General features: G+C 37.9%; 1 protein-coding gene across 3 annotated transcripts in view; it reads right to left on the bottom strand.

The window, feature by feature from the left end:
- Nucleotides 1-8,715: 8,715 nt before the first annotated feature.
- Nucleotides 8,716-24,893, bottom strand: part of gdf5 (growth differentiation factor 5) — a 28,629-nt gene continuing 12,451 nt past the window's right edge. The window contains exons 2-3 of one of the 3 annotated variants that reach the window (XM_002662541.7): nt 18,878-19,818; nt 8,716-14,434 (exon numbers count right to left, since the gene is read on the bottom strand). In XM_002662541.7, the coding sequence (XP_002662587.2) occupies nt 13,572-14,434; nt 18,878-19,439 (1,425 nt within the window). In that variant the 5' untranslated portion in view covers nt 19,440-19,818 and the 3' untranslated portion in view covers nt 8,716-13,571. Of the gene's footprint in view, nt 14,435-18,877; nt 19,931-24,893 lie in introns of all 3 variants that reach the window. The other 2 variants (XM_073954744.1, XM_073954745.1) reach the window with 2 other exon arrangements.

Raw genomic sequence — 24,893 nt, forward strand, 5'->3', positions numbered from 1 at the left:
CACAGACAGAAAATAGGAGGAGGCAGATCAAATTATCTGCGTCCATTGGAATGCCTTGATGCGAGGAAGCGGCTGCCAAATCCAGTGACGGACGTCCCGAAAGCATGCATGCCATTGATCCATCAGACTCTCCAGTGTTTTCTCAAAGCTGGGGGTGGGAATCAAACGGGCCAATCTGCAGAACGTCAGAGCGCTGGCCAAAACCAGGGGGGCAGGCATGCTGGGAAGTTTATGCATGAACGACAAAGGTGGTCTTTCGCCTGACCTGATGACATTGTACTGGCTGGGTTATTAAAAGCTGTCTGGCTGAGCTTGCTGATGCTGTATTGACTTTCACTTTTTACAAAACAAGGCAATACGGAGTGGGAATTAATAAGAAATCTAATAGATAGAAGTCTATCTATCTATCTATCTATCTATCTATCTATCTATCTATCTATCTATCTATCTATCTATCTATCTATCTATCTATCTATCTATCTATCTATCTATCTATCTATCTATCTATCTATCTATCTATCTATCTATCTATCTATCTATCTATCTATCTATCTATCTATCTATCTATCTATCTATCTATCTATCTATCTCATAGTCAACATTTAAATTGGATCAAAAAGTTGTAAAAAAAATTGTCCCGGATGTTGTTTACTAATTTAAGGACAACTTTAAAGAAAGGTTATGATCAGTGTGCATTGACAATGGGGCTGGGTCAACTTTGATCAGTAGTAGTGTAACATGTGTCAGTGAATCAAATTCGTGAATGCATTTACATCTAATTTATGAATAAAAATTATATGTTTTCAGTGTTTTGAGGGATATTTAGTGACTATTTTAGAGGTTACTGTAGGTCAAACTATACAAATTATGCGTCTAATTTTTCTTTTTTGTAGGCTGCATGCGGATGTAAACACCTATTTTACAAGAAACTTGTTTTGTCAATCCCCCACACTCCCCTGTAATTCGCACCCTGGTTATGATCCACTTTTATTAAACATTGATTACTGTATATACACACACACAGACAGACAGAGAGAGAGAATTATAGATATTATTATTATTATTATTATTATTATTATTATTATTATTATTATTATTATTATTATGTAATTGTAGTTGTTGTCAAGTTTTGGCCAACCTAAAGTATTAATAATTCAAATAATATTTTAAAGAGAGTAAAAAAAATGAAATTTCCAGGTTTGATTTTTAATCATCCAACACTGTAAAAAAAAATCCATAATTTTACAAATAAAACGTAAAATAACGACCATTAAATTACAGAAACTGGATCTGCAAAATTTGCTGTGCCCTGTTGTTTTTTTATAGCCCGACTAAAAGTACTATCGGTTTCACTTTGTCCAAAGAGCTAGCGAACTCGTCTATATTTGAAATAACTAACTTTTTGAGCTCATATTAAAAACCTGCTTGTGATCATTAAAGCACTTTAATATCTGATCCTGTCAGAAAGGAACAAACCTAAGAGTGAAGCACAAAAAAAACAAAGGAGAAGCCGGAAAAAAACAGCTTGATGCGTCTGCAACCTAAAACATGAATAAACTGGCATGTTTAACTATTATCATCATCTTTTGGATTATTATGAACTCGGAGTGATGGAAATACTGGCTAACAAGAAGCTACGTGTGCTGCTGAAGATTAAAGATACATATGAGCATTTGGTTGAGGACGCCCATAAAAAGAGTACCACTGGTATCCTTTTAGCAGTGGAAACGCAAGCCTGATGAAGGTAACCTGAACTATGCCAAACTGTACCACTCAGTGGAAACGGGCTATTAGACATATGTTGTTGTCAAGTCATAAATTGTGGGATCTTCCAGCCTGATCTCACGAGAAAATGTAAGTATTTTACGTTTTGTCAGTTTAGTGGCTAATTTGTACGAATTCGTTTGTATTCGTACGAGTTCAGTTGTATGAAATTGTACGATTTTAAAAAGGAGGCGTTAGATCAAACGAAATCATACGTATTAGCCACTAAATCAAAAGGTTACGAATTGCCGTGAGATTGTGTTCATTCATTCATTTTTCCTTCGTTTTAGTCTCTATTTCAGGTCACCACAGCGGGATGAACCGCCACCTATTCCAGCATATGTTTTACATTGATGCACTTCCAGCTGCAACCCAGTACTGGGAAACACCCTAAACACTCTCGCATTTACACACACACTCATACACTATGGCCAATTTACTTTATTCAATTCCCCTATAGCGCATGTCTTTAGACTGTGGGAGAAACCGGAGCACTCAGAAGAAAACCCACACCAACACAGGGAGAACATGCAAACTCCACACAGAAACGCCAACTGGCCCAGCCAGAACTCGAACCAGCGACCTTCTTCTAACTATTGGGCCATGTTAAACGTAACCAGATTCGTTTTTTTTTTTTTTTTTGTTGCAACTGCAAATAATTAAGCTTAAGTCAAATTTTAAAACTAAAAACACGTTTCTTTTCTCTTCCACCATGTGAAACTATATGTGTTCACTCAGGTCCTGTAAAGTCACAGTGGAAGAAAGAGTTACTAATAACTCCTTCCTCATAGTTTCATGGTAAGGGCAAATATGGGAAGAGGTTTGGGTCATGAACTTGTTAAGAAAATATCTTCGATATGGTATTTAAATGAAAAGTAGCATACATGTTTGACTTGAATACCTAAAATATGACTCTGAACGCGGAGTTCACGGGCTCTACTGGAGTGTTTGGGTGTTACGTTTTCCCTCTTGAGTTTTATAACCCTATAAAACTTTATCCTCTTCCAAATCTAAGCGAAAAGCAAAACAATCTCCCTCAAACATTGTTTTTTCTTGCTTACATCTTTAATTCGTTTTCCAATGCGTGGTATCCTGCTATATAATACAATTGTACAGGCATCTGTCAAGGAAATATAAGATTGCGTTGGAAAAATGTTAAACATCGGTCAAGGTTTCCTTGCCAGAGCCGATAACAAGCCAACAAAAATGTTAAGCCTGAAAGACGGAGAAGGGAGAGATTAAGGTTTAGGAAACACACTCTCTCTCCGCTCAGAGCTGCAGGAACTCTAAGCAAGAGAGTTTTGGAGTAGCGGCTGTCCATCGGCCAGACCTGTTTTTGTCAGCTTTCCCAAAGTATCATTGTGAAATCTGCACAGGCTAATGGAAGGCCAATTAAAGTTGTATTCAATTAGCTCCACGGGTTAAAACTATAGCCTCGAATCCAAGCCAGCAGGTGGTTCTGCTTATATGTGGAAACAAAACACATCTCTGTGAGACTGTGAGATACTGTACAATCTGATCTAGTTTGACACTTTGCCGCAATCCAGAGCCACATACAGCAAAAACCAAAAGTTAATCCTATAAACAAGTACAGATTCTGCTTAGATGAACGTCTTATTTGTTAAACTAGTTTAGTCTTTGTATTAGTGATGTGAAGTTCGGATCATTTTACTGACTCGGATCTTTGAGTCTCGTTCATCAAGATGAACAAATCTTTTTTTAGAGTCATTTCGTTCATTTGGTTCAATTTGCCAAAATATTATTAAAATGTTACGAATTGCTTCCAAACACATCTACAACTAGCCCAAAAGGTTGATCACACGACAAATAAGTCATAAGTAGAATATAAGAAGGAGAAAATAATAATTCAATGTTTACCTGCTCTTTTCTCTATGAAGGTATTGTTGTCTCTTTGCTCAGCTCACCTCTTCAAGTCTTCAAATGTCAGTGGTTCATTCATGTTACACTGACAGTCACATATAATCTTAACCAATGCACAGTCTAAGCCGATAGGAGCCTTGATCCAGGGGCGGAATGGGACAAAAATTCAGCCCTGGCACTGTAGCCACACCAGCCCACATTACCACACCGACACAGCCCAAATCACGGACACGCACATTTACTACTTATATTGGTGTACAGGTGGTGAAATAATATAAGCAGTACCATCTGTAATAGATAATTAAACATTTCATTTACGTGACTGGAACAAAAACAACCCGTTTTATAACAAATTTATACATACAGTAAGAGATAAACAAAAAATAGTATGTGAATTGTCTAGAGTTTGTGTGCTGTCTGTTTATGCCGTTTGTTTGCTATTACTAATGATAAGAGTGAGCTGTGAATGTGTATTACAAACACACACCTTTACACACAAATGGACATGCAACACTTTAGAATACTTTTATTAACAAATAACTATACAAGTCATTCTCTGCAGTGTTGTCATTTTCTCCACCCTTACCTAAGAATTAATTATACACTATAGCCTGTGCATGTATTTAATGTATTGTATTCAGAGTTCACTACAAATGCCTACAGTATTATGGCTATAGCTATGTTTTTTATTTTTATTTTTTTGCATGTTAGACTATATTGCTAGTACAGTAGCATACAGCAGTTTGTATACCCTAAATCTCACATTATAATGACATTTTAAAATGCAAGGTAGTTCTACACTGAGCTTACTGTTAAACAGTGTAGATACCTGTCAAAACCTGTCAGAAGTAGTGTGAATGGCGACAAAATGACTTAGTACATGTTAGTGTAATGACTTAGAAGTATATTTTCTGTTTTCTTCTTACCTCCTCTATGGCGTTACTGTCCTCTATTGCATGTCCTCCAAAGCAGTGGCCGAATTTAAACTTTGAGAATATTTCAGTTAACTTTATGCATTTGGCAGCATCTGATTTTAGAGCCTTTTTTTGCTTTCTCTGAGCTTTTCGGCACCACCTTTATCTTTTTCACGGTCGATCTCTGATAATTAGCTTGTGTTGCACTTACTTTTTGTTTGACATTCTTGCCAGATTTTGATTACGTCTGCGTAACCTCTGATTGGGTCAGCCCCTCTTGAAATCAGCTGGCTATCACCGATTGGGCCAAATGCGTAACATTTACTATTCTTTATTATTATTACTTGCACGAGATAAAAGCTGCCTGCATGTAAAAACAATACATATAAAAAATAATAATAGAATAAAAAATACAAATAAAAAAACTGACCGGCCCACATTTAAAAAAATGGTCCAGCCCTTCTGGCATTTGCCAGAATTGCCAGTCCGCCCCTGCCTTGATCGTTCGTTCATCATGTGACAGAATGACTCAAACCCGAGGACTCGAGAGATGAACGGTTCAATTCTTTTTTCCGGCTCTAAACAAGTATGATTGGCCCGTGAGGAACGAGTGACTCAGACCCGATAGAGGACTCGAGAGGTGAGCAGATCAATCCTTTTTCTGGCTCTAAACACGACTTGAAATTAACGATACTACTTGCACAAATGTGCGCACGCGCGGATGAACGAATCACTCCCTGAGAGGACTCGTAGTTCCCGAGTCACATTGAAGTCATATTGAAGATAGTGACCCATCACTACTTTGTATTAGAATTAAGAAATAAGAGGTGGTGAATGTACAACGAAGAGCTGGCAGTGAAACGAGATATAAAGTACGTGAAAGTTCAATATGACCATTACCGCCACACAATCTACCACCGCCGCTTTAAAGGAAAAATAACAGGTTTTTAGGTATGACCGCAGTTTGCAACTATGCCACCAGGTGGCACAAAGGGACGAGATGCGAACGGACAGAAATTGACTATACATTAGCTGTAAATACTCTGCTACCTGCAAATAAAGATAAACAATAAAACAAGGCATTATAAGTCCTTCATTAATCATTAACAAGGCAACTAGGCTACATTTTTCAAAAGGAATAAAGAATAACAAATAACCTTTGGGGTGAAGTGCTTAAGTCCGCTATATGCTTCAGCACCAAGACAGCAGTAGCCGGATTGAAACACACCATTTACCCACATCACTTAAATGGTTAACTACATGCAATAAACAAAACATAATTCTATTTTTAATAATAATAATTGTATTTATTATGGCTTTTTTTTTTTGATAGGTTAAAGTAAAGACTGAAATGAAAAAGAATCGCAATTCAGGAGCAATGTGCTCACACTGACAGGTCAAATCTGCTTCTTTCTCTTTCAAGTTCAAAGCAAATTTGAATGCCAAAGGATTTTAGATATGCATATAAAATAGCCTATGTAATATATTAACATCAACAAAATAATTAGGAAATGAGAAATAAATGACAGAAAGGTTGATAAAAACAGAAATTATCTCTAAAAGTTATCATAATTGCAAGATTTTTTTAAATAAGGCAAATGCGTTGATTAACTACTAATGGTGTATATATTTTGAAGCCAGTTTAGTTGTCATTTCGTCATCTCCGAAAAGGCTGTATAGCCATAGTTTTACTGAGTATTGCGTAATGTATTGCGGTTGTGCGTGTGCTGTCAGCTGAATACAGGCCTACAATAAATCGAAAAAGCAACTAAACTGCGCGCTGATAATTTTGTTTTTTTCGAATAACGAACAATTTCAAACGCGAGAAGATACCGACAGCTTGATTTGCAGTATTTTTAAACATCTTATTAGCTCAAAATAAAAATAATTCACAAAAATTTATTTAGTTTTATTTTCTTTCTTTAAATAAAAGATTGGATTAGCCTATTTCGCAGTGTGTAAACATTAGACATAATAATTAGGCTGAGATACAGATTCCCCCTTCATTTAGAAATAAAAAAATGAAAGCCCTCCTTTTCGACCATGGAAACCGTTTTCATTCAGACTTCGTAACCTTCATAGACGGAACATTAACCGTCACATAAGGCCTATTAACAATAACAATATAAAGTAATTAGCATAAATGCCCTTTTATTTTCATACATTTCGTTGCGCTCAGCAGCTATCAACTAATAAAGCTCTACATGTATTTAAAATTAGTTTTCAAATATTTTAAATATGCTGTGAGATTTTTTTCCCAACACATTTTTAAACATAATAGTTTTAATAATTTATTTCTTTTGTTTTTGCCATGGTGATAGAACATAATGCTAGACTAGTTATTTTGCAAGATACTAGTTTGTTACTCAAAGTGTCATTTAAATGCTTAATTAGGTTATGGTTAAGCAAGTCAGTCGTTTACAGCCAATTAAAACCATATAATAATAATAATCAAAATTTCTTAAGGGGGCTAATAATAACAACAACAACAACAACAACAACAATAAAATCAGTATTTAGTGGAAGCACCCTTTTGATCTAATACATGGGTCACCTTTATGAAACTGAGAGCTACTTCTTGGGTACCGATTAATGTGGAGGGCTACCAGTTTGATAAACACTTCTCATATAACAAATTTGCTCAATTTACTTTTAATTATACTTTATGTTTTTAGTAATAATTAATGAAATTCATCCATGTGAAGACACTGATCATGTTAATGATTCTCACAAAAGTTATCAACAATGATTTAACAGGGTAGGAAATATCCTGTATTTATTGTGTCAATGTGCAGCACTTTATTTTTATATATCTCTGCAAATATTTACATTTTCAAATCTTTACTTCTATATTAGATGAAGCTTACTGGTAAGTGGCGCTATGGTGAGCTATTTTTAGAACAGGCCTGCGGGCAACACGTGATCCTCGCGGGCTACCTGGTGCCTGGTGATCTAACACAACCATGAGACTTTTGGGGAAAGATGCAACAAGTTTTTCACACCTGGATCTGTGGATCCTCTTCTATTCCTCTCTGCAGAGCATCTCCAGTTCTGTCAGGTTAGATGGTAAACATTGGTGGACAGCAATTCTTAGATCTCTCCAGAGATGCTCAATTGGGTTAAAGACAGGGCTCTGGCTGGGCCATTCATGAACAGTCATGGAGTTGTTGTGACGCCACTCCTTTGTTATTTTAGCTGTGAGCTTAGGATAAATGTCTTGTTGGAAGGTAAAGCCCAGTCTAAGGTCCTGAGCACTCTGAAGAAAGTTTTCGTCAAGGATATCCCTGTACTTGGCCACATTCATCTTTTCCTCAATTGCAAGCAGTCGTCCTGTTCCTGCAGCTGAAAAACACCCCCACAGTAGTGTTCTCCACACACATCACTTAGAATTATGACCAGAAATTTCTATCTTGGTCTCATCAGACAAGAGAATCTTATCTCTCGCCATATTGGAGTCTTTCAGGTGTTTTTTTTAGCAATAAGCCATGCAGGCTTTCATGTGTTGGTTCACTCTGCCATAAAGCCCCGACTCTCTCTTCTCCCCTGACAGCTAAGTTTGGCTGGACTGCCAGCTCTAGGAAGGGTATTGGTCTTCCCAAATGTCTTCCATTTAAGGATTATGGAGGCTACAAGTGCAGCAAAAAAAATGTTTGTAACCCTGTCCAAATCTGTGCCACGCCACAATTCTGTCTCTGAGCTCTTCGTTCAGTTCCTTTGTCCACATGATTCTCATTTGCTCTGACATGCATGTGAGCTGTAAGGTCTTATATAGACAGGTGTGAAGCTTTTCTAATCAAGTTCAATCAGTATAATCAAACACAGCTGGACTCAAATGAAGGTGTAGAACCATCTCATAGATGGTTGTCAAATGGATAATATGGATAGCACCTGAGTGAAATACCAACAATTCTGGTGTTTTTCTGTCAATATGGGGTGCTGTGTATACATTAATGAAGGTAAATAATGAACAAATGATTTTAGCAAATGTCTGCAATATAACAAAGAGTGAAACATTTGAGGGGGTCTGAATACTTTCCGTACCCACTGTATTTTTATTAGTTTATTAGGAAATATTGTGTAAAACTCCTCGCTCTGTTAAAAAGAACTTGGGAAATATTTGTATTCAAATGCATCAATCACATAAAATCAGACAGAATTTTAGAGGTCTGTATACTTTATTAGTGAAAATGTTTCACACTTTACATTATAAATATCCAGGCATTTTGCTATAAAAGGTATGGTTACTGAAAAACAAAAACAAATCAACCATTCAGTTCTTTCAGGGATTGGCAATGCATTGCATAGAAAATGTTTAACTTTGTTGATGACAGGACAGTATCAGGACATAAATAAAGCTGAACTTGTTTTGCTGTAAGAAGTGCCAAAATAGTTTCGACAAATTATTAACATCTGATGCTATCAGCTAATACTGTCAAATCTTAAAAAAAAAAAAATCTAAAAGTGTGAACAGGTAAACTGTCGATGCTGTAGTTGAATTAAATTCACTCTATTTAAATGCCATGTTCACTTGTATTTATAGACCTTTCCTATATGTACAAAAAAGCTTGAAACCATTTATTGTTGTAAAATGGTTGACATCACAATATGCCTTACATGTTGTAACCTTGTACAGTGACTGCATTGTTAAAAAAAACTATCAATCCCTTTAGTTATGACACAAATATAAAAACAAAAGTATTTACTTGGCACTGAACTACATGACATCTCGATAAAAACAATACATTCTAATATATCAACTTAGCATTTAACACTTTAAAAGAAACAAAATGTGCTTCTGTTGAGCAGCTAATAATGCAAGGACAAAAACAAGCCTGTTAAGACAGCTCTGGGTAATAGTGGTGTACTTTCACCAGATCAGACGCTAGAACTATGTAATTAAAATACTCGTGAATGAATTGTTGCTTGGAATTAAATGCATTCGCTGATAATCCGTAGTTATAGCAGCAGCCAGATGTTGTAGTTTCGACATCTACCAGCAGGGGCAAACTGAGCACCGCTAACATGCCAATTGTAACCACGCAGGTCCCACACCACCCAACCGGCTTAGAGCTGATATCGAACTGGCGACCTTCCGCATGGGAGTTGGTTGCTCTACCAAGAAGGCTAAAGATCATGGCCTCTAGCGTCAGTCGCTAGAGCACCTTTAGAGGTCAGAGGAGTGAGGCTTACCTGCACAGCACTTACTAGCTGGTCTCCGTTACACTCACCCCCCTAAACCTCACTCGAATCCAGGACATGGCATCAATGTAACCCCACCCAGTCCTACACCACCCAACCCGCTCCCAACTGGGATCGAACTGGCGACCTTCCGCATGGGAGTCGGTTGCTCTAACAAGGAGGCTAAAGACCATGGCCTCTAGCGTCTGTCACTAGAGCACCTTTAGAGGTCAGAGGAGTGAGGTTTTGCCTGCACAGCACTTACTAGCTGGCCTCTGTTACACTCAGCCCCCTAAAGCTCACTCCCATCCAGGTCACGGTACCAATGTAACCCCGCCAGTCCTACGCCACCCAACCCGCTCCGAGCTGGGATCGAACCGGCGACCTTCCGCATGGGAGTCGGTTGCTCTAACAAAGGAGGCCTCTAGCATCTGTCACTAGAGCAGCTTTAGAGGTCAGAGGAGTGAGGTTTACCTGCACAGCACTTACTAGCTGGCCTCCATTACACTAACTTATCAGTAGAAAAAATACTTGCTAGTTTTGAAGAAGACTTCTAAGATTTGACCAGGTTTTCTTACCACATCAACACAGGTTTGTGTAAACAAAGTAAAATGATGTAAAGGCAACAATGTTTGATCTTAATCATTCATGTGAACTGAACACCTCTTTCACATCACACGTTCAAATATGCATAATTGTAAATGTATGCATTCAAAGCTTCAAAAGAAGCTTAAAGGACTTCATAACAGGCAGTTGTTTTGGATTTCTATGGATGTTGGATGTTATGTTGAGTACTGCATGAAACACCCTTTACGCTCTGCCTACACGTGTAAGAGTGTTGTGTTACGCCCCTTTTTACAAGATACATATGTCTCAGATGTCTTTAGAGTGTGTATGTGAAGCTCAAAAAGATACACAGATAAGGTTTTATATCTCTTTGAAATTGACCCTTTTAGGCTTTGAGTCAAATTGTGCTGTTTTGGTGACTGTCGCTTTAAATTCAAATGAGATTGCACACTTTTTAAGAATAGGGTGGAGCTACAAATGGCTATGCACTGGCTACAGTGAAAATGTAAAAAGAAGGGTCTCAAAAGAAGGAAGTCATGGCATCTTTTCTTGCTGGAGCTGTGGCGGTTTTAGTTTAAATGGCACCCTGGCCGAATAAAATAAAAAATAAAAACGTTAATAAAAAATAATCTTACATATACCTTAGGAAGGGTATAGCAGAAAATCTTGCCGGTTTTAAAACCTTGACTTTTCCAAAGCGCAATATACCTTGAAAATAGTTATCGTCCCATGCCTACTTCTCTAAACTAGGGATGCAACAATTAACAAATTTCCCTATTAACCGTGATTTAATTTGTCATGTTTAAATAATCGTAAAGGCTTCTCAACACCGTATTTCTGCACCAAACAAAAATGCAGCAACTAAACAGAGTTATGCCAACTGTGCGCTAGTTTAAAGTTCCAAAATTGTACACTGAGGCCAAAACCCACACACACAGGATTGGCTAAGGATCTAAGGAACTAAGGGCCATTCACACATCGGGTTTTATGTGCGCGCAAGTTCATTATTTTATTTAAATTATTTTCAGTGGATGTGCGTGGCTTGCATGCGCAAATTGACAGAGCATAACATGCTCACGCATGCTTTCCAGGCGCCCCTAGTTGAAAGAATGCCGTGAACGCACTGTGACAAGAACTGCAACAATCAGCTTCATACTTTGTATTGAATACACACATTTCTACTCCAAAGGGAAAAAAAACTTATGAAAAATACCAAACAATTTTGTAATATAGATCAAAAGTGCCTTTCAGACAGAGGTTCAGCAGCCTTTGACTACAACTGTTCTTTTTAAAAGTGAAATACTTGACAAATACATTTTATTTATTTTCATTTATACATTGTTCTTTCATTTATTTTTAGTCTAAAATTATTACTTATGTTCAAATGCCAAAAAAATGTTTTCATTATCTTTTATCACTTGATTTTGTGCCGTATTAATTGGTTACTAAGCAGCAATAAACAACACTGTGGCGAGGGGGCGGGCCAAGAGCCGTGGGAACGGAATGAGGCCGTCGCGCAAGTGGATACGCCTGTGTCGCACAGGCCTCGAATCCCACGGAAGGAGCTCTGGACTATTAGAGGAGGAACGATGGCAGAGGAGGCCAAGAGAGGACCGGGCCCAGACATAACCAAAAACATAACCCTGTTATGAATAAATATTTTAAAACTTAGTTGGTTCTCGGCCTCCTTCTTCTCTGCGGCCAAAGGGCTGTAAACTACATTACAAACACTTAAAAATATAAGGAGTTTTCATGTGATTTACTAGAAGAATTTTGAAATTAAAAATACATAATAATCGTGATAATTCCTCAGACTATAATTGTGCTACCAAAATCTATAATCATTGCATCCCTACTCTAAACCCTTTGGATTGATAGATTTCGAAGGCAACATCTGATGGACACACTAGCTATGTTTCCATCGAAAAATGCAAATGAACTTTTTGCTGCATTTTAAAACTGCATTATCGCATAAAAATTGTGCGAATGAAGCAGCGTTTCCATCCAACGAGTCAAAGCGAACAAAATCGTCACTTCCTGATTAACTGGCGCCAAATATCAACAGTAAAAACTGCATTTGCTGCAGTAGGAGAAGCTGCATCAATCTTTTCTAAATGAATGTTCCTCAGAAGACAATCCTGACATGCAGTGAGCGCGCAGTGGCGTTTGAAGGTGTCAGACGTCGAGCACAGGCGCTTCAGATTCTGGAGGTCATTAATATTATAATAACACTAATACTGAAATGGTAAGGTGTTTTGTAATGATCAAAACAACATTTCAGATGTTTTATAATGTGCTTAGCCTGACGTTTTGTCCACTCACACACATTTTAAGCATCACATGATCTCTTTTTACAAAATCACATGACCTTTTTTAATGCGCATGCTGGAGTTTGTGCGGTAAAAGTGTTTCCATCGTAGTTTATGCGCAGCTTATCTTCGAATAAAAAGTTTATCCTACCCAGTTAGGCGCATAAGATTTTTATGCGCATTTTCAAAATTTATGTGCATCATGGCGTTTCCATCAACTGATTTTTTTATGCGCATTTGCAAAATGCATAAAATAGGTGGATGGAAACATAGCTACTGACACTCTGTCGCGCATTGTGTTCCATTCGGAAGGGAAATACCCTAATCCCTTTGAAACTCTCACTCCGTAGGGTAAAGACTTCAAAGTATAAGAGAAAAGATGAGCCGTTCGGAATGGAACCGAGTGAGAATGTGAATTAGCCACACCCTAATGAAAGTCCCACGAGTAAACTAGAGTGAGAGATACATGTTTGGTGTGAACCCAGCATTAGAACTGTTAACCACGATACTGGAAAAGTGTCTAAAACTCCTTAATTATCACATTTAAATAACTATTTTGCATTGTGTTTGTGACCTGTATTCAAATTCAAAAAATTAAAATGGGATTTAAAAGATTCTCTGTTAAATTCAGCATTGTGCACAACCATCCATGTTGAAATGCTTACGCAGAGGTCTCCAAACTCGTTCCTAGAGGGAGTTTAGCTACAACTTACTTCAACACACCTGTCTAGAAGTTTCTAGTATATCTAGAAAGAGCTTGAATTGCTGGTTCAGCTATGTTTAGTTGGGGTTGGAACTAAAATATGCAGGACACTTGCCCTCCAGGACCGAGTTTGGGCATCCCTGGGCTACGTTTGCAACAAATGAAAGTCGTACTCTTAGTTTTGGCAGTCTTATTAAAACATTGTGACAAAGTCTGGAAGTCACAAAACCCCAAAATGTAAATGTTCATGTCTTGCTACCTGCAGCCACAGCTCTCCACCACCATGTCCTCGTACTGCTTGTACACCACATTATTGGCTGAGTCAATGTACAGGATGCTGATGGGGCTGAGTCTGGTGGGCACGCAGCAGGTCGGCGGCGTGGATCTAGGGTCCATAGAGTTCATCAGAGTCTGGATGATGGCGTGATTGGTCGGTTCCAAATGGGAGCGGATGGGAAAGTCACAGACGCCATCGCAGTGAAAGGCCTCGTACTCCAGCGGAGCGATGATCCAGTCATCCCAGCCCATTTCCTTGAAGTTCACGTGCAACTGCTTGCGGTTGCATCTCTGTTTGGGGTTCTTGATTGGTTTTTTCCCACGCGGCAACGGTGCCCGACGCATCCGCCTCTGAGTGAACAGATACTCATACACGGTCTTATTATCATGCCCGGACCGTGCTTTGATTTCATTGTAAAAGAGCCCTCGCTTTTTTGTGCGCCCGAACACCACGAAGAAGGCTTTCTCCTTAGTTTGCCGTCCTGCCCGACTCAATCCCAGTAACCTCAAGTCAAGCGGTCGGCCGTGATCAACGGCGTCCAGCTCCAAGCAGAGCTGAGGAGTGTTTCTGAAGTTCTTGAACACCTTCCAGATGTCAAACACCTCCCAGTAGGAGGCGCTGTGAGAGTCGAAAGGTCTCGCCTGCAGCAGGACGGCTGCGTTTTTACCTGAGGCGCAGGTGAAGAGTCTCAGAACTGCCATGCCCTCAGAGAAAGTGGCTTTTCGAGAGTCCATGTGCTTCTTTCGGAGGATCCGCAGCTCCGCACCCAGCAGACCCTCCTTCTCCATTGAGCTGATGTTGAAGAGGTACCGCTGGCGTCTCAGCAGGGGCGCACGCTCATCTGCAACAGAGAAGCTCAGTTGAAACAGTGCTGACATATATGTTTTACAGAACATGCACCATAACCATGTTACTATGTTTTTCTGACTTTACCATGGTAATACAGTGTTTTGCACATCTTATAAGGCTTAAAAATATGCAACTACATTTTTTTGTTGTTGTTGTTTAGGTATGTGCAATGTTTTTACCAAGTCCTTTTTTTGGACGCAATGCCATTTTATATTTGTCATGATAATACCATTATTTACCATAGTAATTTCAAGGTTTTTCATATGATGTCAGGATAATACTGTAGATTATTATGATAATTGTGTGGAGTTTTGCACATGCATTATATTAACGTTTTAGACTTTAGCCCTAGTTTGTGGACACAATAATACCATGATTTACCATAATGATATCATGCTTTTTTTGCACATAATATCACAATAATGTGATGTGTTTACTGTGGCTTGTTTACATTTACTATGATAATGCCATTGAGTTTTATACAGGTTTCATGTCAATATGCTTACAATGGTAATCTAGTCTTGTCGCCTATCCAGGTTTTAGCAACAGCAAATAATATCTTGACTTCTAGTTGATCATTTGGTATCAAAGTGGCTTATATGGAAGGCAAAAGCCTCTAGATTACACTTATTTCACCAAAATAAAATATGATCATGGCTTGATTTTTCACTATTTAATTATGGCAGTAAGGTCTGACTTTGCTTAGACAAAAGTTTTGTCACTTAACAGAAATGATGTCCAGTACAGAATATAAAGTCATGGAGGGGTTTAAACAGAGTTAATATTGTGTATGACTCCCATGAGCTTGGAGGACTGCATCCATACATCTCTGAAATGACTCTAATAACTTTATTAATAAGTCATCTGAAATGGCAAAGAAAGCGTTCTTGCAGGACTCCCACAGTTCATTAAGATTCTTTGGATTCATCTTTAATGCCTCCTCCTCCGTCTTACCCCAGACATGCTCAATAATGTTCATGTCTGGTGACTGGGCTGGCCAATCCTGGAGCACCGTGACCTTATTTGCTTTCAGGAACTTTAATGTGGAGGCTGAAGTATGAGAAGGAGGCGGAAGAATTTGCCCTCTCCTGTGGTTTGTAATGTAATGGGGAGCACAAATGTCTTGATACCTCAGGCTGTTGACGTTGCCATCCACTCTGCAGATCTCTCACACACCTGCATACTGAATGTAGCCCCAAACCATGATTTTTCCTTCACTACACTTGAGAAACTTGAGATATCTGTGAGAATCTTGTGATCCATGCGGGTTCCAATAGGTCTTTTGCAGTATTTGTGATGATTAGGATGCAGATTCACATATGATTCATCTGAAAAATCGACCTTCTGCCACTTTTTCAAGTGGTTTAATCATTCTTCTGCAGTATTAGATATGATTGGGATGCAGTTCAACAGCTGATTCAAATCTCCCTTTTGCCACTTTTCCAAATGATCAACTAGAAGCCAAGTTATTATTTGTTGCTCTTAGAAATGGTATTAACGACAAAACCTTTGTAAGGTAGTGTAAAGTGTTTTTCTTCATGCTATTACACTTCCCACAATTATAATACAATTACCTATAGTAATACTATGTTTTTTCCACATGATTTCAGGTTAATACTGTGTTTTATGGTGGTAATGCCACAGATTTTTAAAAAAGCATTACGTAAATATCAACTTTTAGACATTTATCATGGCAATCCAAAGACATTTTTTGAATAGCTATAGTGTATCATGCACAATTAACAACATATTGCATAAATATGGAAATGATTCAGTTAGATGGTATTGCCATCTGATACCATTACGTAACTTTGATGTAACTGAAGAGATTTATCTTTTAAATGCTAATATGATCTGTCACTTTGATCTTTTCTAAAGCACTACAGCTAAACTTTTTCACAATCAGAGCTGATTCACATCCTGATTATGTGTGTGTGTGTGTGTGTCTCTCTCTCTCTCTGCATGCAATGCAACATGAAGGCAGTGCATTATAAAAATCAAAGGTTTCATTTTATCCAAGAACAGTTTGCTTTCAAAAGACTATTAAAACCAGACGACCTTGGTCTGGAGACCACAACATACTGTAAACACAGCATTATTATCAACCTGCAGCTATTTACCAGTGGGCCTACCACCGTGACATATGGCTTTCACTAACATGGGCTGAAAAGACCATCTGAAGTGCACGGAGAAGGGCAGAGAGAGTGCAGCTGATTAAAACTGTGTGTGTGTGTGCGTGTGTGTGTGCGTGCGTGCGTGCGTGTGTGTGTGCGGTGATGTGAATTACACTAAAAGGACATAACGTGCAATGGATTTCCAAACTTTCTCCTAAAATAAAATCACATTAAACCAAACATGTATAACTTTCTTTCTTCACAAAGAGATGTTTTGCAGAATGTTACAGGTTACTTTTTTCAATAAAGGTAAATGCGAGCTAATATCCCCTTTTATCTTCACAAATAGAGGTTTTAAATGACAGGGAGATGAATAGATGATCATTATTTTCCTTCAGGTGAGAGAAAAACCAAGCATTTTTGCTCCGTGTCCACAGAAGATGTGGAAACTATAAATCTGCATAGAGCATTTCACACGGCATAAACTAAAACCATTCAAAGCTTCTGAGGACTCGGTTACAAAAAGCAAGACTGCTTAAATGCCGTTTTAAAAAGATTTACTCAGAAAAAAATAAAAGCATATTGAGGCCACCTACTTGTAACCGGCCCAGGAGTTTATTTACTTTGAGCAGAGGTCCATCAAAAGTCCTGTGCCAGATGCATATTGACACAGTTGGTTTTGGTCAGAGAACCGGATTAAAAAAAAGCTTGCGCAGATTTAATGGGTAGTGAAATGCTAAGCAGAAATAAGATGTTTTCTTATTTTGACTCTATTGTATAAACTGAAAAGGACAATTTAACGTTAATGCAGTAGACTCCAAAATGGGTAGTTGACGTGACATTTCAAGCAGTGACAGCAGCATCCTGTAGTTTGACAGGCTATAACTCAATCGAACTATTTCCTTTCTAACTTTTTTTTGTGCCATCATAGACATTTATGATGAGGTCTGGTCATTTGTCAAACTAGATAAAAATATTTATGCTCACAATCAGTTATTACAGTCCCTACAGCTATTTAGAGTGCTAAAAAAAAAAAAATTATATATATATATATATATATATATATATATATATATATATATATATATATATATATATATATATATATATATATATATATATATATAATTAAAGTTTATATATATATATATATATATATATATATATATATATATATATATATATATATATATATATAAAAGTTTATATTTTATATTTAAAGTTTATATATATATATATATATATATATATATATATATATATATATATATATATATATATATAAAAGTTTATATACATTAAAGTTTATATTTTAGCTGTTGTAACTTGCCACAGTTTTAAGTATATATATATATATATATATATATATATATATATATATATATATATATATATATATATATATATATATATATATATATATATATATATACATACATACATACATACTCAAAACCGTGGCAAGTAACAACAGCTAAAATATAAACTTTAATGCGATTTTGGTAATAGAATCTGAGACTGGGGCTATCTATCACACTTTCTACTTGAGTTAATATTTTATAGTGGTTTGTCTTAAAAGCCATTTTTAGTTTTTTTTTCCTATGGGGAGACATGAAAATCTTCCCCTAAAAACTGCCAGATATTTGAGCATTTTTACCATCATCCTCGAGGACAAAACGATACTGTCCCCTAACGGTGGGGCATGCTGTCACACTGTTGGAGATTAAATAAATAAATCAATCAATCAATAAATGCATTAAAAATCCTTCCCCATAACGTAAGAAGTATTCATTTGATAGTGTTCATATGAGTAAGTTATAGTAAATGGTTATAAAAAATAATTGGTAACACTTTAGAATAATGTTTCATTAGCTAATTAACTAACATTAACTGAATATGAATAATCTTGTAAAGCACTTATCAATCATAGTTCAGCATTACCTAATGCATTATTAAAATCCAAAGTTATGCTTTTTAACATTAGTTACAAGCACCACGTATTAATATGAACTAAAGCTATTTCACTTAAATAACGTTAACAGAGATGAATAAATGCTGTGATAAACGTATTACTAATAGTTTGTTTATGTTAGTAAATACATTAACTAATAGAGTATTATTTTAAAGTGTTACCAAATAATTCGTTAAAAATATATATACATAAATGAATGTAGCCTAATATTTAATATTGCAGTGAAATAAACCCCGGTTTATTGGAGAAAAAACATTTTGACCTCACTAATCCCCATTGTGACAACTTGCCCCGGTTATAATACACATTCAGTATAACTCTATAAGTCAAACACATTGTTGTGCATCACCTTGTCCTCTGTCCACAAAGCTGGTGATGGTGTTGGCCATCCCCGCCTCGTGCAGGACACTGGTATTGACGTCTCCGCTGGTCAGGGACCAGTACAGGGACAGCATGTAGTCATGAGGGATCACTAGCGGGTGTTTGGGCTCCTCGCTGTTCTCCAGCTTCACCGCGCTCTTCATCCGCAGATGGGACGGAGCCGGAGCGATGCTCTTGATCCCGGCAGGAGCGGCACGGACTGCGGCCGGAGCGGAGGATTTCTGCGTAGAAGCTGCTTTACTGTGTTGCTGGATGCTTGAAGGGGATGCGAGGTTTGCTGCATCCTTGGGTACCCAAGAGCGCGCGGCCTCCTTGCGCCCTAAACTGACGCGCGCAGGGTTCCCGTCAGCCTTTATCGGAGGAGGACCGGCGCGGATGCGGGAGATCTTCGCGTTATCGGGGGTGCCGTTGCGCGCCACCGGGAACCGCGGATTGAGTTTGGCCGCTCCGGCGCTCATGTGACCGGCGACGATGAAGTCCAGCAGAGTCCAGAAGCCCAGTAAAAGAGGGAGACTAGTCAGAACTTTCATCCTCTGATCTTCCTCTGAGCTTCGGTGATGGAGAAATGGACAGCTCTACCATGAGCGGGTTTGGAGAGGTACAGATGAAGCTTTGGAAACGTCTGATCGATTATTATGCGCAAAACATCGCCATGAGTCCCGCTCTTCAGAACCATAGTGATCCAGCTCCAAAAGCGGAGATCCAAGATCCTAGTAGGAAAGCGCAGCGTCCTTCACCGAAGTCCAGCGGTTCTGCTTGATATCTTCAGAGAGACTTGTTTAAATTCCCACTTTTTCCAGGAGGGAAGGATGGCGTAATGCGCGCTCTCCCTCGCTCTCTTCCCCAGAGTTTGAACGCTGTCCAGTGAAAACAGCGCACACACACGCACCTGCAGGTGCTCGCGCAAACCTGAGCACAGGAATTGGAAACGGAATTCCAACGCAAACGGGCTTAATTACTCTCTGATGTCATGCTGTCCAGATTTATTCAAGTGCAATATTTCTTCTTAAAGCATGAGTCACTGAATACATAAAAACAACATCTTCGCATTAGGTCACTAAAATAAACCCTCGGTTTTTGAGCCACAAGTCAGATTTGATATGCAAATTATTCATGCATTAAACATCATGTGACAGCTGACGTAAGGATGTTAAAGAGATAGTTCAACTTAAGACAAAAAAAAAAAACCTGCCATCATATAGCTACTCACCCTTAACGTGTCTCAAAGCAGTTAGTGTTTTGTTCTGAACACAAAAGAGGATATTTGGAAAAATGTTGGAAAACTGGTAACCCTCTGAACAATGCTGGGTTGTTGCAAACCAACACTAGGTCAAATATGGACAAAGCCAGCCTCTGGGTTGTAAATGTGTAATTTTAAATTGAACTGATAAAATTAACCCAGTGTTGGATTTGTCCTTATATTTTGGGTTACAACACCAACACCCTCAGAATTTTCTCCCTAATATAGATGGTCAAAGGTTACCAGTTTTCAAAATATATTCTTTTGTGTTCAACTCTAAAAAGTAAAATAAACTCAAACAGGCTTGGAACAAATGGCTGAGTAAATGACAGATGCGTGTCTATCCCTTTAAATAAGATTTTACTATTAATGCATGAAAAAGCATTCATTAGTTTTCCTTCGGCTTAGTCCATTTATTCACCAGGGGTCACCACAGCGGAATGAACCGGCAACTCATGCAACATCCGTTTTACACAGCGGTTGCCCTTTCAGCTGCAACCCAGTATACGAGGAAACAGCCATACACTACAGAAAATTTAGTTTATCCAATTCTCCTATAGCACATGTCTTTGGACTGTGAGAAAACCAGAGCACCCGGAGGAAACCCACACCAACACAGGGAGAACATGCAAACTCCACACAGAAATGCCAACTGACCCAGCTGGGACTCGAACCAGTGGCATTCTTGAACTAACATTAACTGAATATGAATAATTTTGTAAAGCACTTATCAATCATAGTTCAGCATTACCTAATGCATTATTAAAATCCAAAGTTCTGCTTGTTAACAGTTACATGCACCAAATTAATATGAACTAACGCTATTTCACTTAAATAACGTTAACAGAGATAAATAAATGCCGTGATAAATGTATTACTGATAGTTTGTTCATGTTCGTAAATACATTAACTAATAGACTATTATTTTAAAGTGTTACAGAATAATTCGTAAAAAAACTACCCATACATAAATATAGCCTAATATTTAATATTGCAGTGAAATAAACCCCAGTTTATTGGAGAAAAAAACATTTTGACCTCACTAACCCCCATTGTGACAACTTGCCTAGGTTATAATACACATTCAGTATAACTCTCCAAGCCAAACACATTGTTGCGCATCACCTTGTCCTTTGTCCACTGGGACAGTTGGTATTTCTGTGAGGAGTTTGCATGTTCTCCCAGTGTTGTCGTGGGTTTCCTCCTGGTGATCCGTTTTTTCCCACAGTCCAAACACATGTGGTGCAGGTGAATTGAATAAGCTAAATTGGCCGTAGTGTATGCAAGAGTTTTAGGGTGTTTCCCAGTGCTGGGTTGCGGCTGAAAGGGCATCCTCTGCATAAAACACGTGCTGGATAAGTTGGCGGTTTATTCCGTTGTGGCGACCCCTGATTAATAAAGGGACTAAGCCGAAAAGAAAATGAAAGTAATGAATACTTGTGTACGATGTATATTTGAATACATGCATAAATACACGGTCCATAAAATACAAAAATATACTGAAGCACTATATTATGTACATATACATTTTTTTTATAATTTCTATTAAGACATTATAACGAAACAAACATTTTACGCAATATAGGAGAAGTAGTTGTGCCCAACTGAGCCTAGTTTCTTAAGGTTTTTTTTACTTCACTTTCTTTCAGTTGGTGAAGTTTTGTTCCTCGCCACTGGTTTGCTTGGTTGGGACTTGTAGAGCTGTGCATCAATGGATTTGCTCTTCAGTGTTTGGACTTTCAGCAGTGAATATTAAACCACACTGAACTGAACTGAACTATAACTCTGAAAACTGAACTGACACAGCTTCAATTTACTAGAATTTATATGCTGCTTTGACACAACATTGTAAAAGCGCTATAGAAATAAAGATGGATTGAACTGAATTGCACATACACAAAAATACACAGTCCGCACTAATATATTTTGTGAATATGAAATTTTATTTTGGATGTAATTAATTGTGATTATGGTATATTAGTGTTTTCAAACGGTTAAAGCAGCACTTGGTCAAACTCAACATATAAAAATATAAGTGACAAAATAAGAGTCAAATGGCACATGATAAGTGCCCTACTTTCAACTCTTAAAAATCTAAGAAAAAGCCTTCATATTTTATACATTTTCAAGAGTTCACACTTAGCTGATGATTTATTATTAAAGCGTGTTTGGCGTGCTGTCCTGGGAGAGAGCCTTGAGCTCATAAGATCCTCAAGCCCAGGGCTCCCTCTAGTTGCAGGGTGAGAAGGGAGTCTGAGCTCAGGTAGATCTCGAGAACTCCCCTGCTGTTGTAGCTAATGAACAGATGGGATGGCTTTTAAGATATAACTTTTTACTAGACGCACATCTATGGTGCCGATTTGGATTCAGTCAATTGATTTAAGTTGTGTGTTTTTAGACGGTGACAGGAAACAGGGGGGCCCGGGGCAAACCCACATGAGCTCGGGGAGAATGTGTAAAGTCCACACAGAAACGTCAGCTGGCTTAGTAAGGACCAGTGACGTTCTTGCTGTGAGGCAACAGTGCTAACTACTGGGCCACCGTGCCACCCATCTAAGAAAGGAGGAGGAGCAGGGGTGGAAGGAGGGATTCTTCAAAATGAAGATGGCTGTTACATGGAACTAAAGCTGTGGTCACACTTGCGTTTTCTTCCCATAGACTTCCATTCATACGCAGGTGGCTGCAGTGCAAAGTTCAAGCTTGGTGAACTCTCACCTGTGAAATCACATCACTTGACTGCGCAATACCAATCGAGGATCAAAACATGACATCTCTGAACAGACATTTTAAACAAAGCAATCGCTCGCTTTTTTAATGTCTAATCATCTTGTTTAATCCCGCCCCTTTTCGCAGCGCTGTATCGCACACACAAACTCTAGTGTGACTGCAGCTTTAGGGTATTTATAGTGACCAACAAATCTTCTGATTGGTGAATCATGACTTGGCTGATGCATAACCAGCTGTGTTCAATCATAAGCACGTGATCCTCTCGAAATAAGTTTATAAATAAACCTCACTTTTTGAAACATCAGTCTAATCAAAACAAATGATTTCAAGCTTAAGCTGAGTGGTAATTCACAATATAAAATTTAAATCGGTAGGTTGATTAAGGTATGGTATTTATGAGACTTCCTCAATTTTTTGGAGCAAAAGCCATCTCTTATCAGATTTTTAAAAAGCATTTTATCACATTGAAAAAAGAAATGGTGTGGCACAATGACTTAGTGGTTAGTACTTTCGCCTCTGAGCAAGAAGATCACTGGTTTGAGCCCTGGCTGGTTCAGTTGGCATATCTGTATGGAGTTTGCATGGGTTTCCTCCGGGTACTCAAGTTTCCCCCTTGTTTGTCCAAACATGTGCTGTACACTCTAAGAAATAAATGTACAGGAGTTGTCACTGGGGCAGTACCTTTTTAAAAGATACATATTTGTACCCAAATAGTCCACAGTTGTACCTACACTGAAAAAAAATATTCAAAGATGATTCCTTGGATTTACTCAATTTTTTTTCGTTAAGTGGTTGGAAACAATCTAATTGTGTTGAATTTAAACAAACAAATTAAGTTGAACATTATTGAATTTAATTTGTTCGTTTAAATTCAACACAAATAAATTGTTTGCAACAGTTTTGCATGCAACACTTTTTTCAAGGTGTATGTTAGTACCAAAATGTACCTAAAAGTACCTTTGAGGTACCATTTTGGACCTTTCAGGTACAAATATATGCCTTTTGAAAAGGTACTGCCCCAGTGACAACTCCTGTAACTAAATTGGCTGTATGAGTGTGTGAATATATGGGTATTTTTCAGTACTGGGTTGCGGCTGGAAGTGCATCCGCAGTGTAAAACATATGCTAGAATGGCTGGTGGTTCATTCTGCAGTGGCGATCCCTGATATAAAAAAAGAGACTAATCTGAAGGAAAACAAATGAATGAATGAATGAATGAATGAATGAATGAATGAATGAATGAATGAATCATACTGATGTAAAGGCAGCAGTCAAGAGGCAGATTTTTGCCTTTTCTTGGAGAAACTTTTCAATGTGCTCTGTTTCTTCTCAGCCTCCAGCATACATTTGTATTTAAAGCTGTGGAGAAATGGTTTATTTCCTCAAGTCAAATATATGGACTATTGGTAACGCGATGTTAGACATTCCAGTCCTGCCCGAACATTAAAAAAAAAAGCTGTCCACCTCCGCAGACAAACAGGTGAAGCTCAGGACTCACACACACATAAACAAGCTCATCCAGGGGTGAAACCTCATGAACGCAGCACATTCAGGATGTTTTCAGAGGGACGAGCAGAGGAAACACGGCCTGTGCTTCTCCTCACTCCAGCAGCGAGGGTTCCTTATGTGTGCCAATATACAGTCTGAGAGAAAGATGCTTAAATGTGGCCTTTTCCTAAAACAACACTAAAGTTCGCTTTAAAAGTTGAGTAAAAACGAAACTGAAGGATGAATTTCTAAGATTTTTTTTCTTTTCAATGAAACAAAGCTTGGCTTTCTGTGAAATCCACAATATATAATATATATTTTCTTCTTTTTTAAATAATCCCCAAATGCTGTTTAACAGAGCAAGTAAATTTTCACAGTATGTCTGATAATATTTTTTCTTCAAGAAAAAGTCTGATTTTATTTTGGCTAGAATAAAAGCAGTTTTACATTTTTAAAATCCATTTTAAGGTCAAAGTATTAGCCCCTTAAAACAAATTTTTTTCAAAAGTCTACAGACCAAACCATCATT

The sequence above is a fragment of the Danio rerio genome, chromosome 6 (assembly GCF_049306965.1).
Source record: "Danio rerio strain Tuebingen ecotype United States chromosome 6, GRCz12tu, whole genome shotgun sequence".
NCBI lineage: Eukaryota > Metazoa > Chordata > Actinopteri > Cypriniformes > Danionidae > Danio > Danio rerio.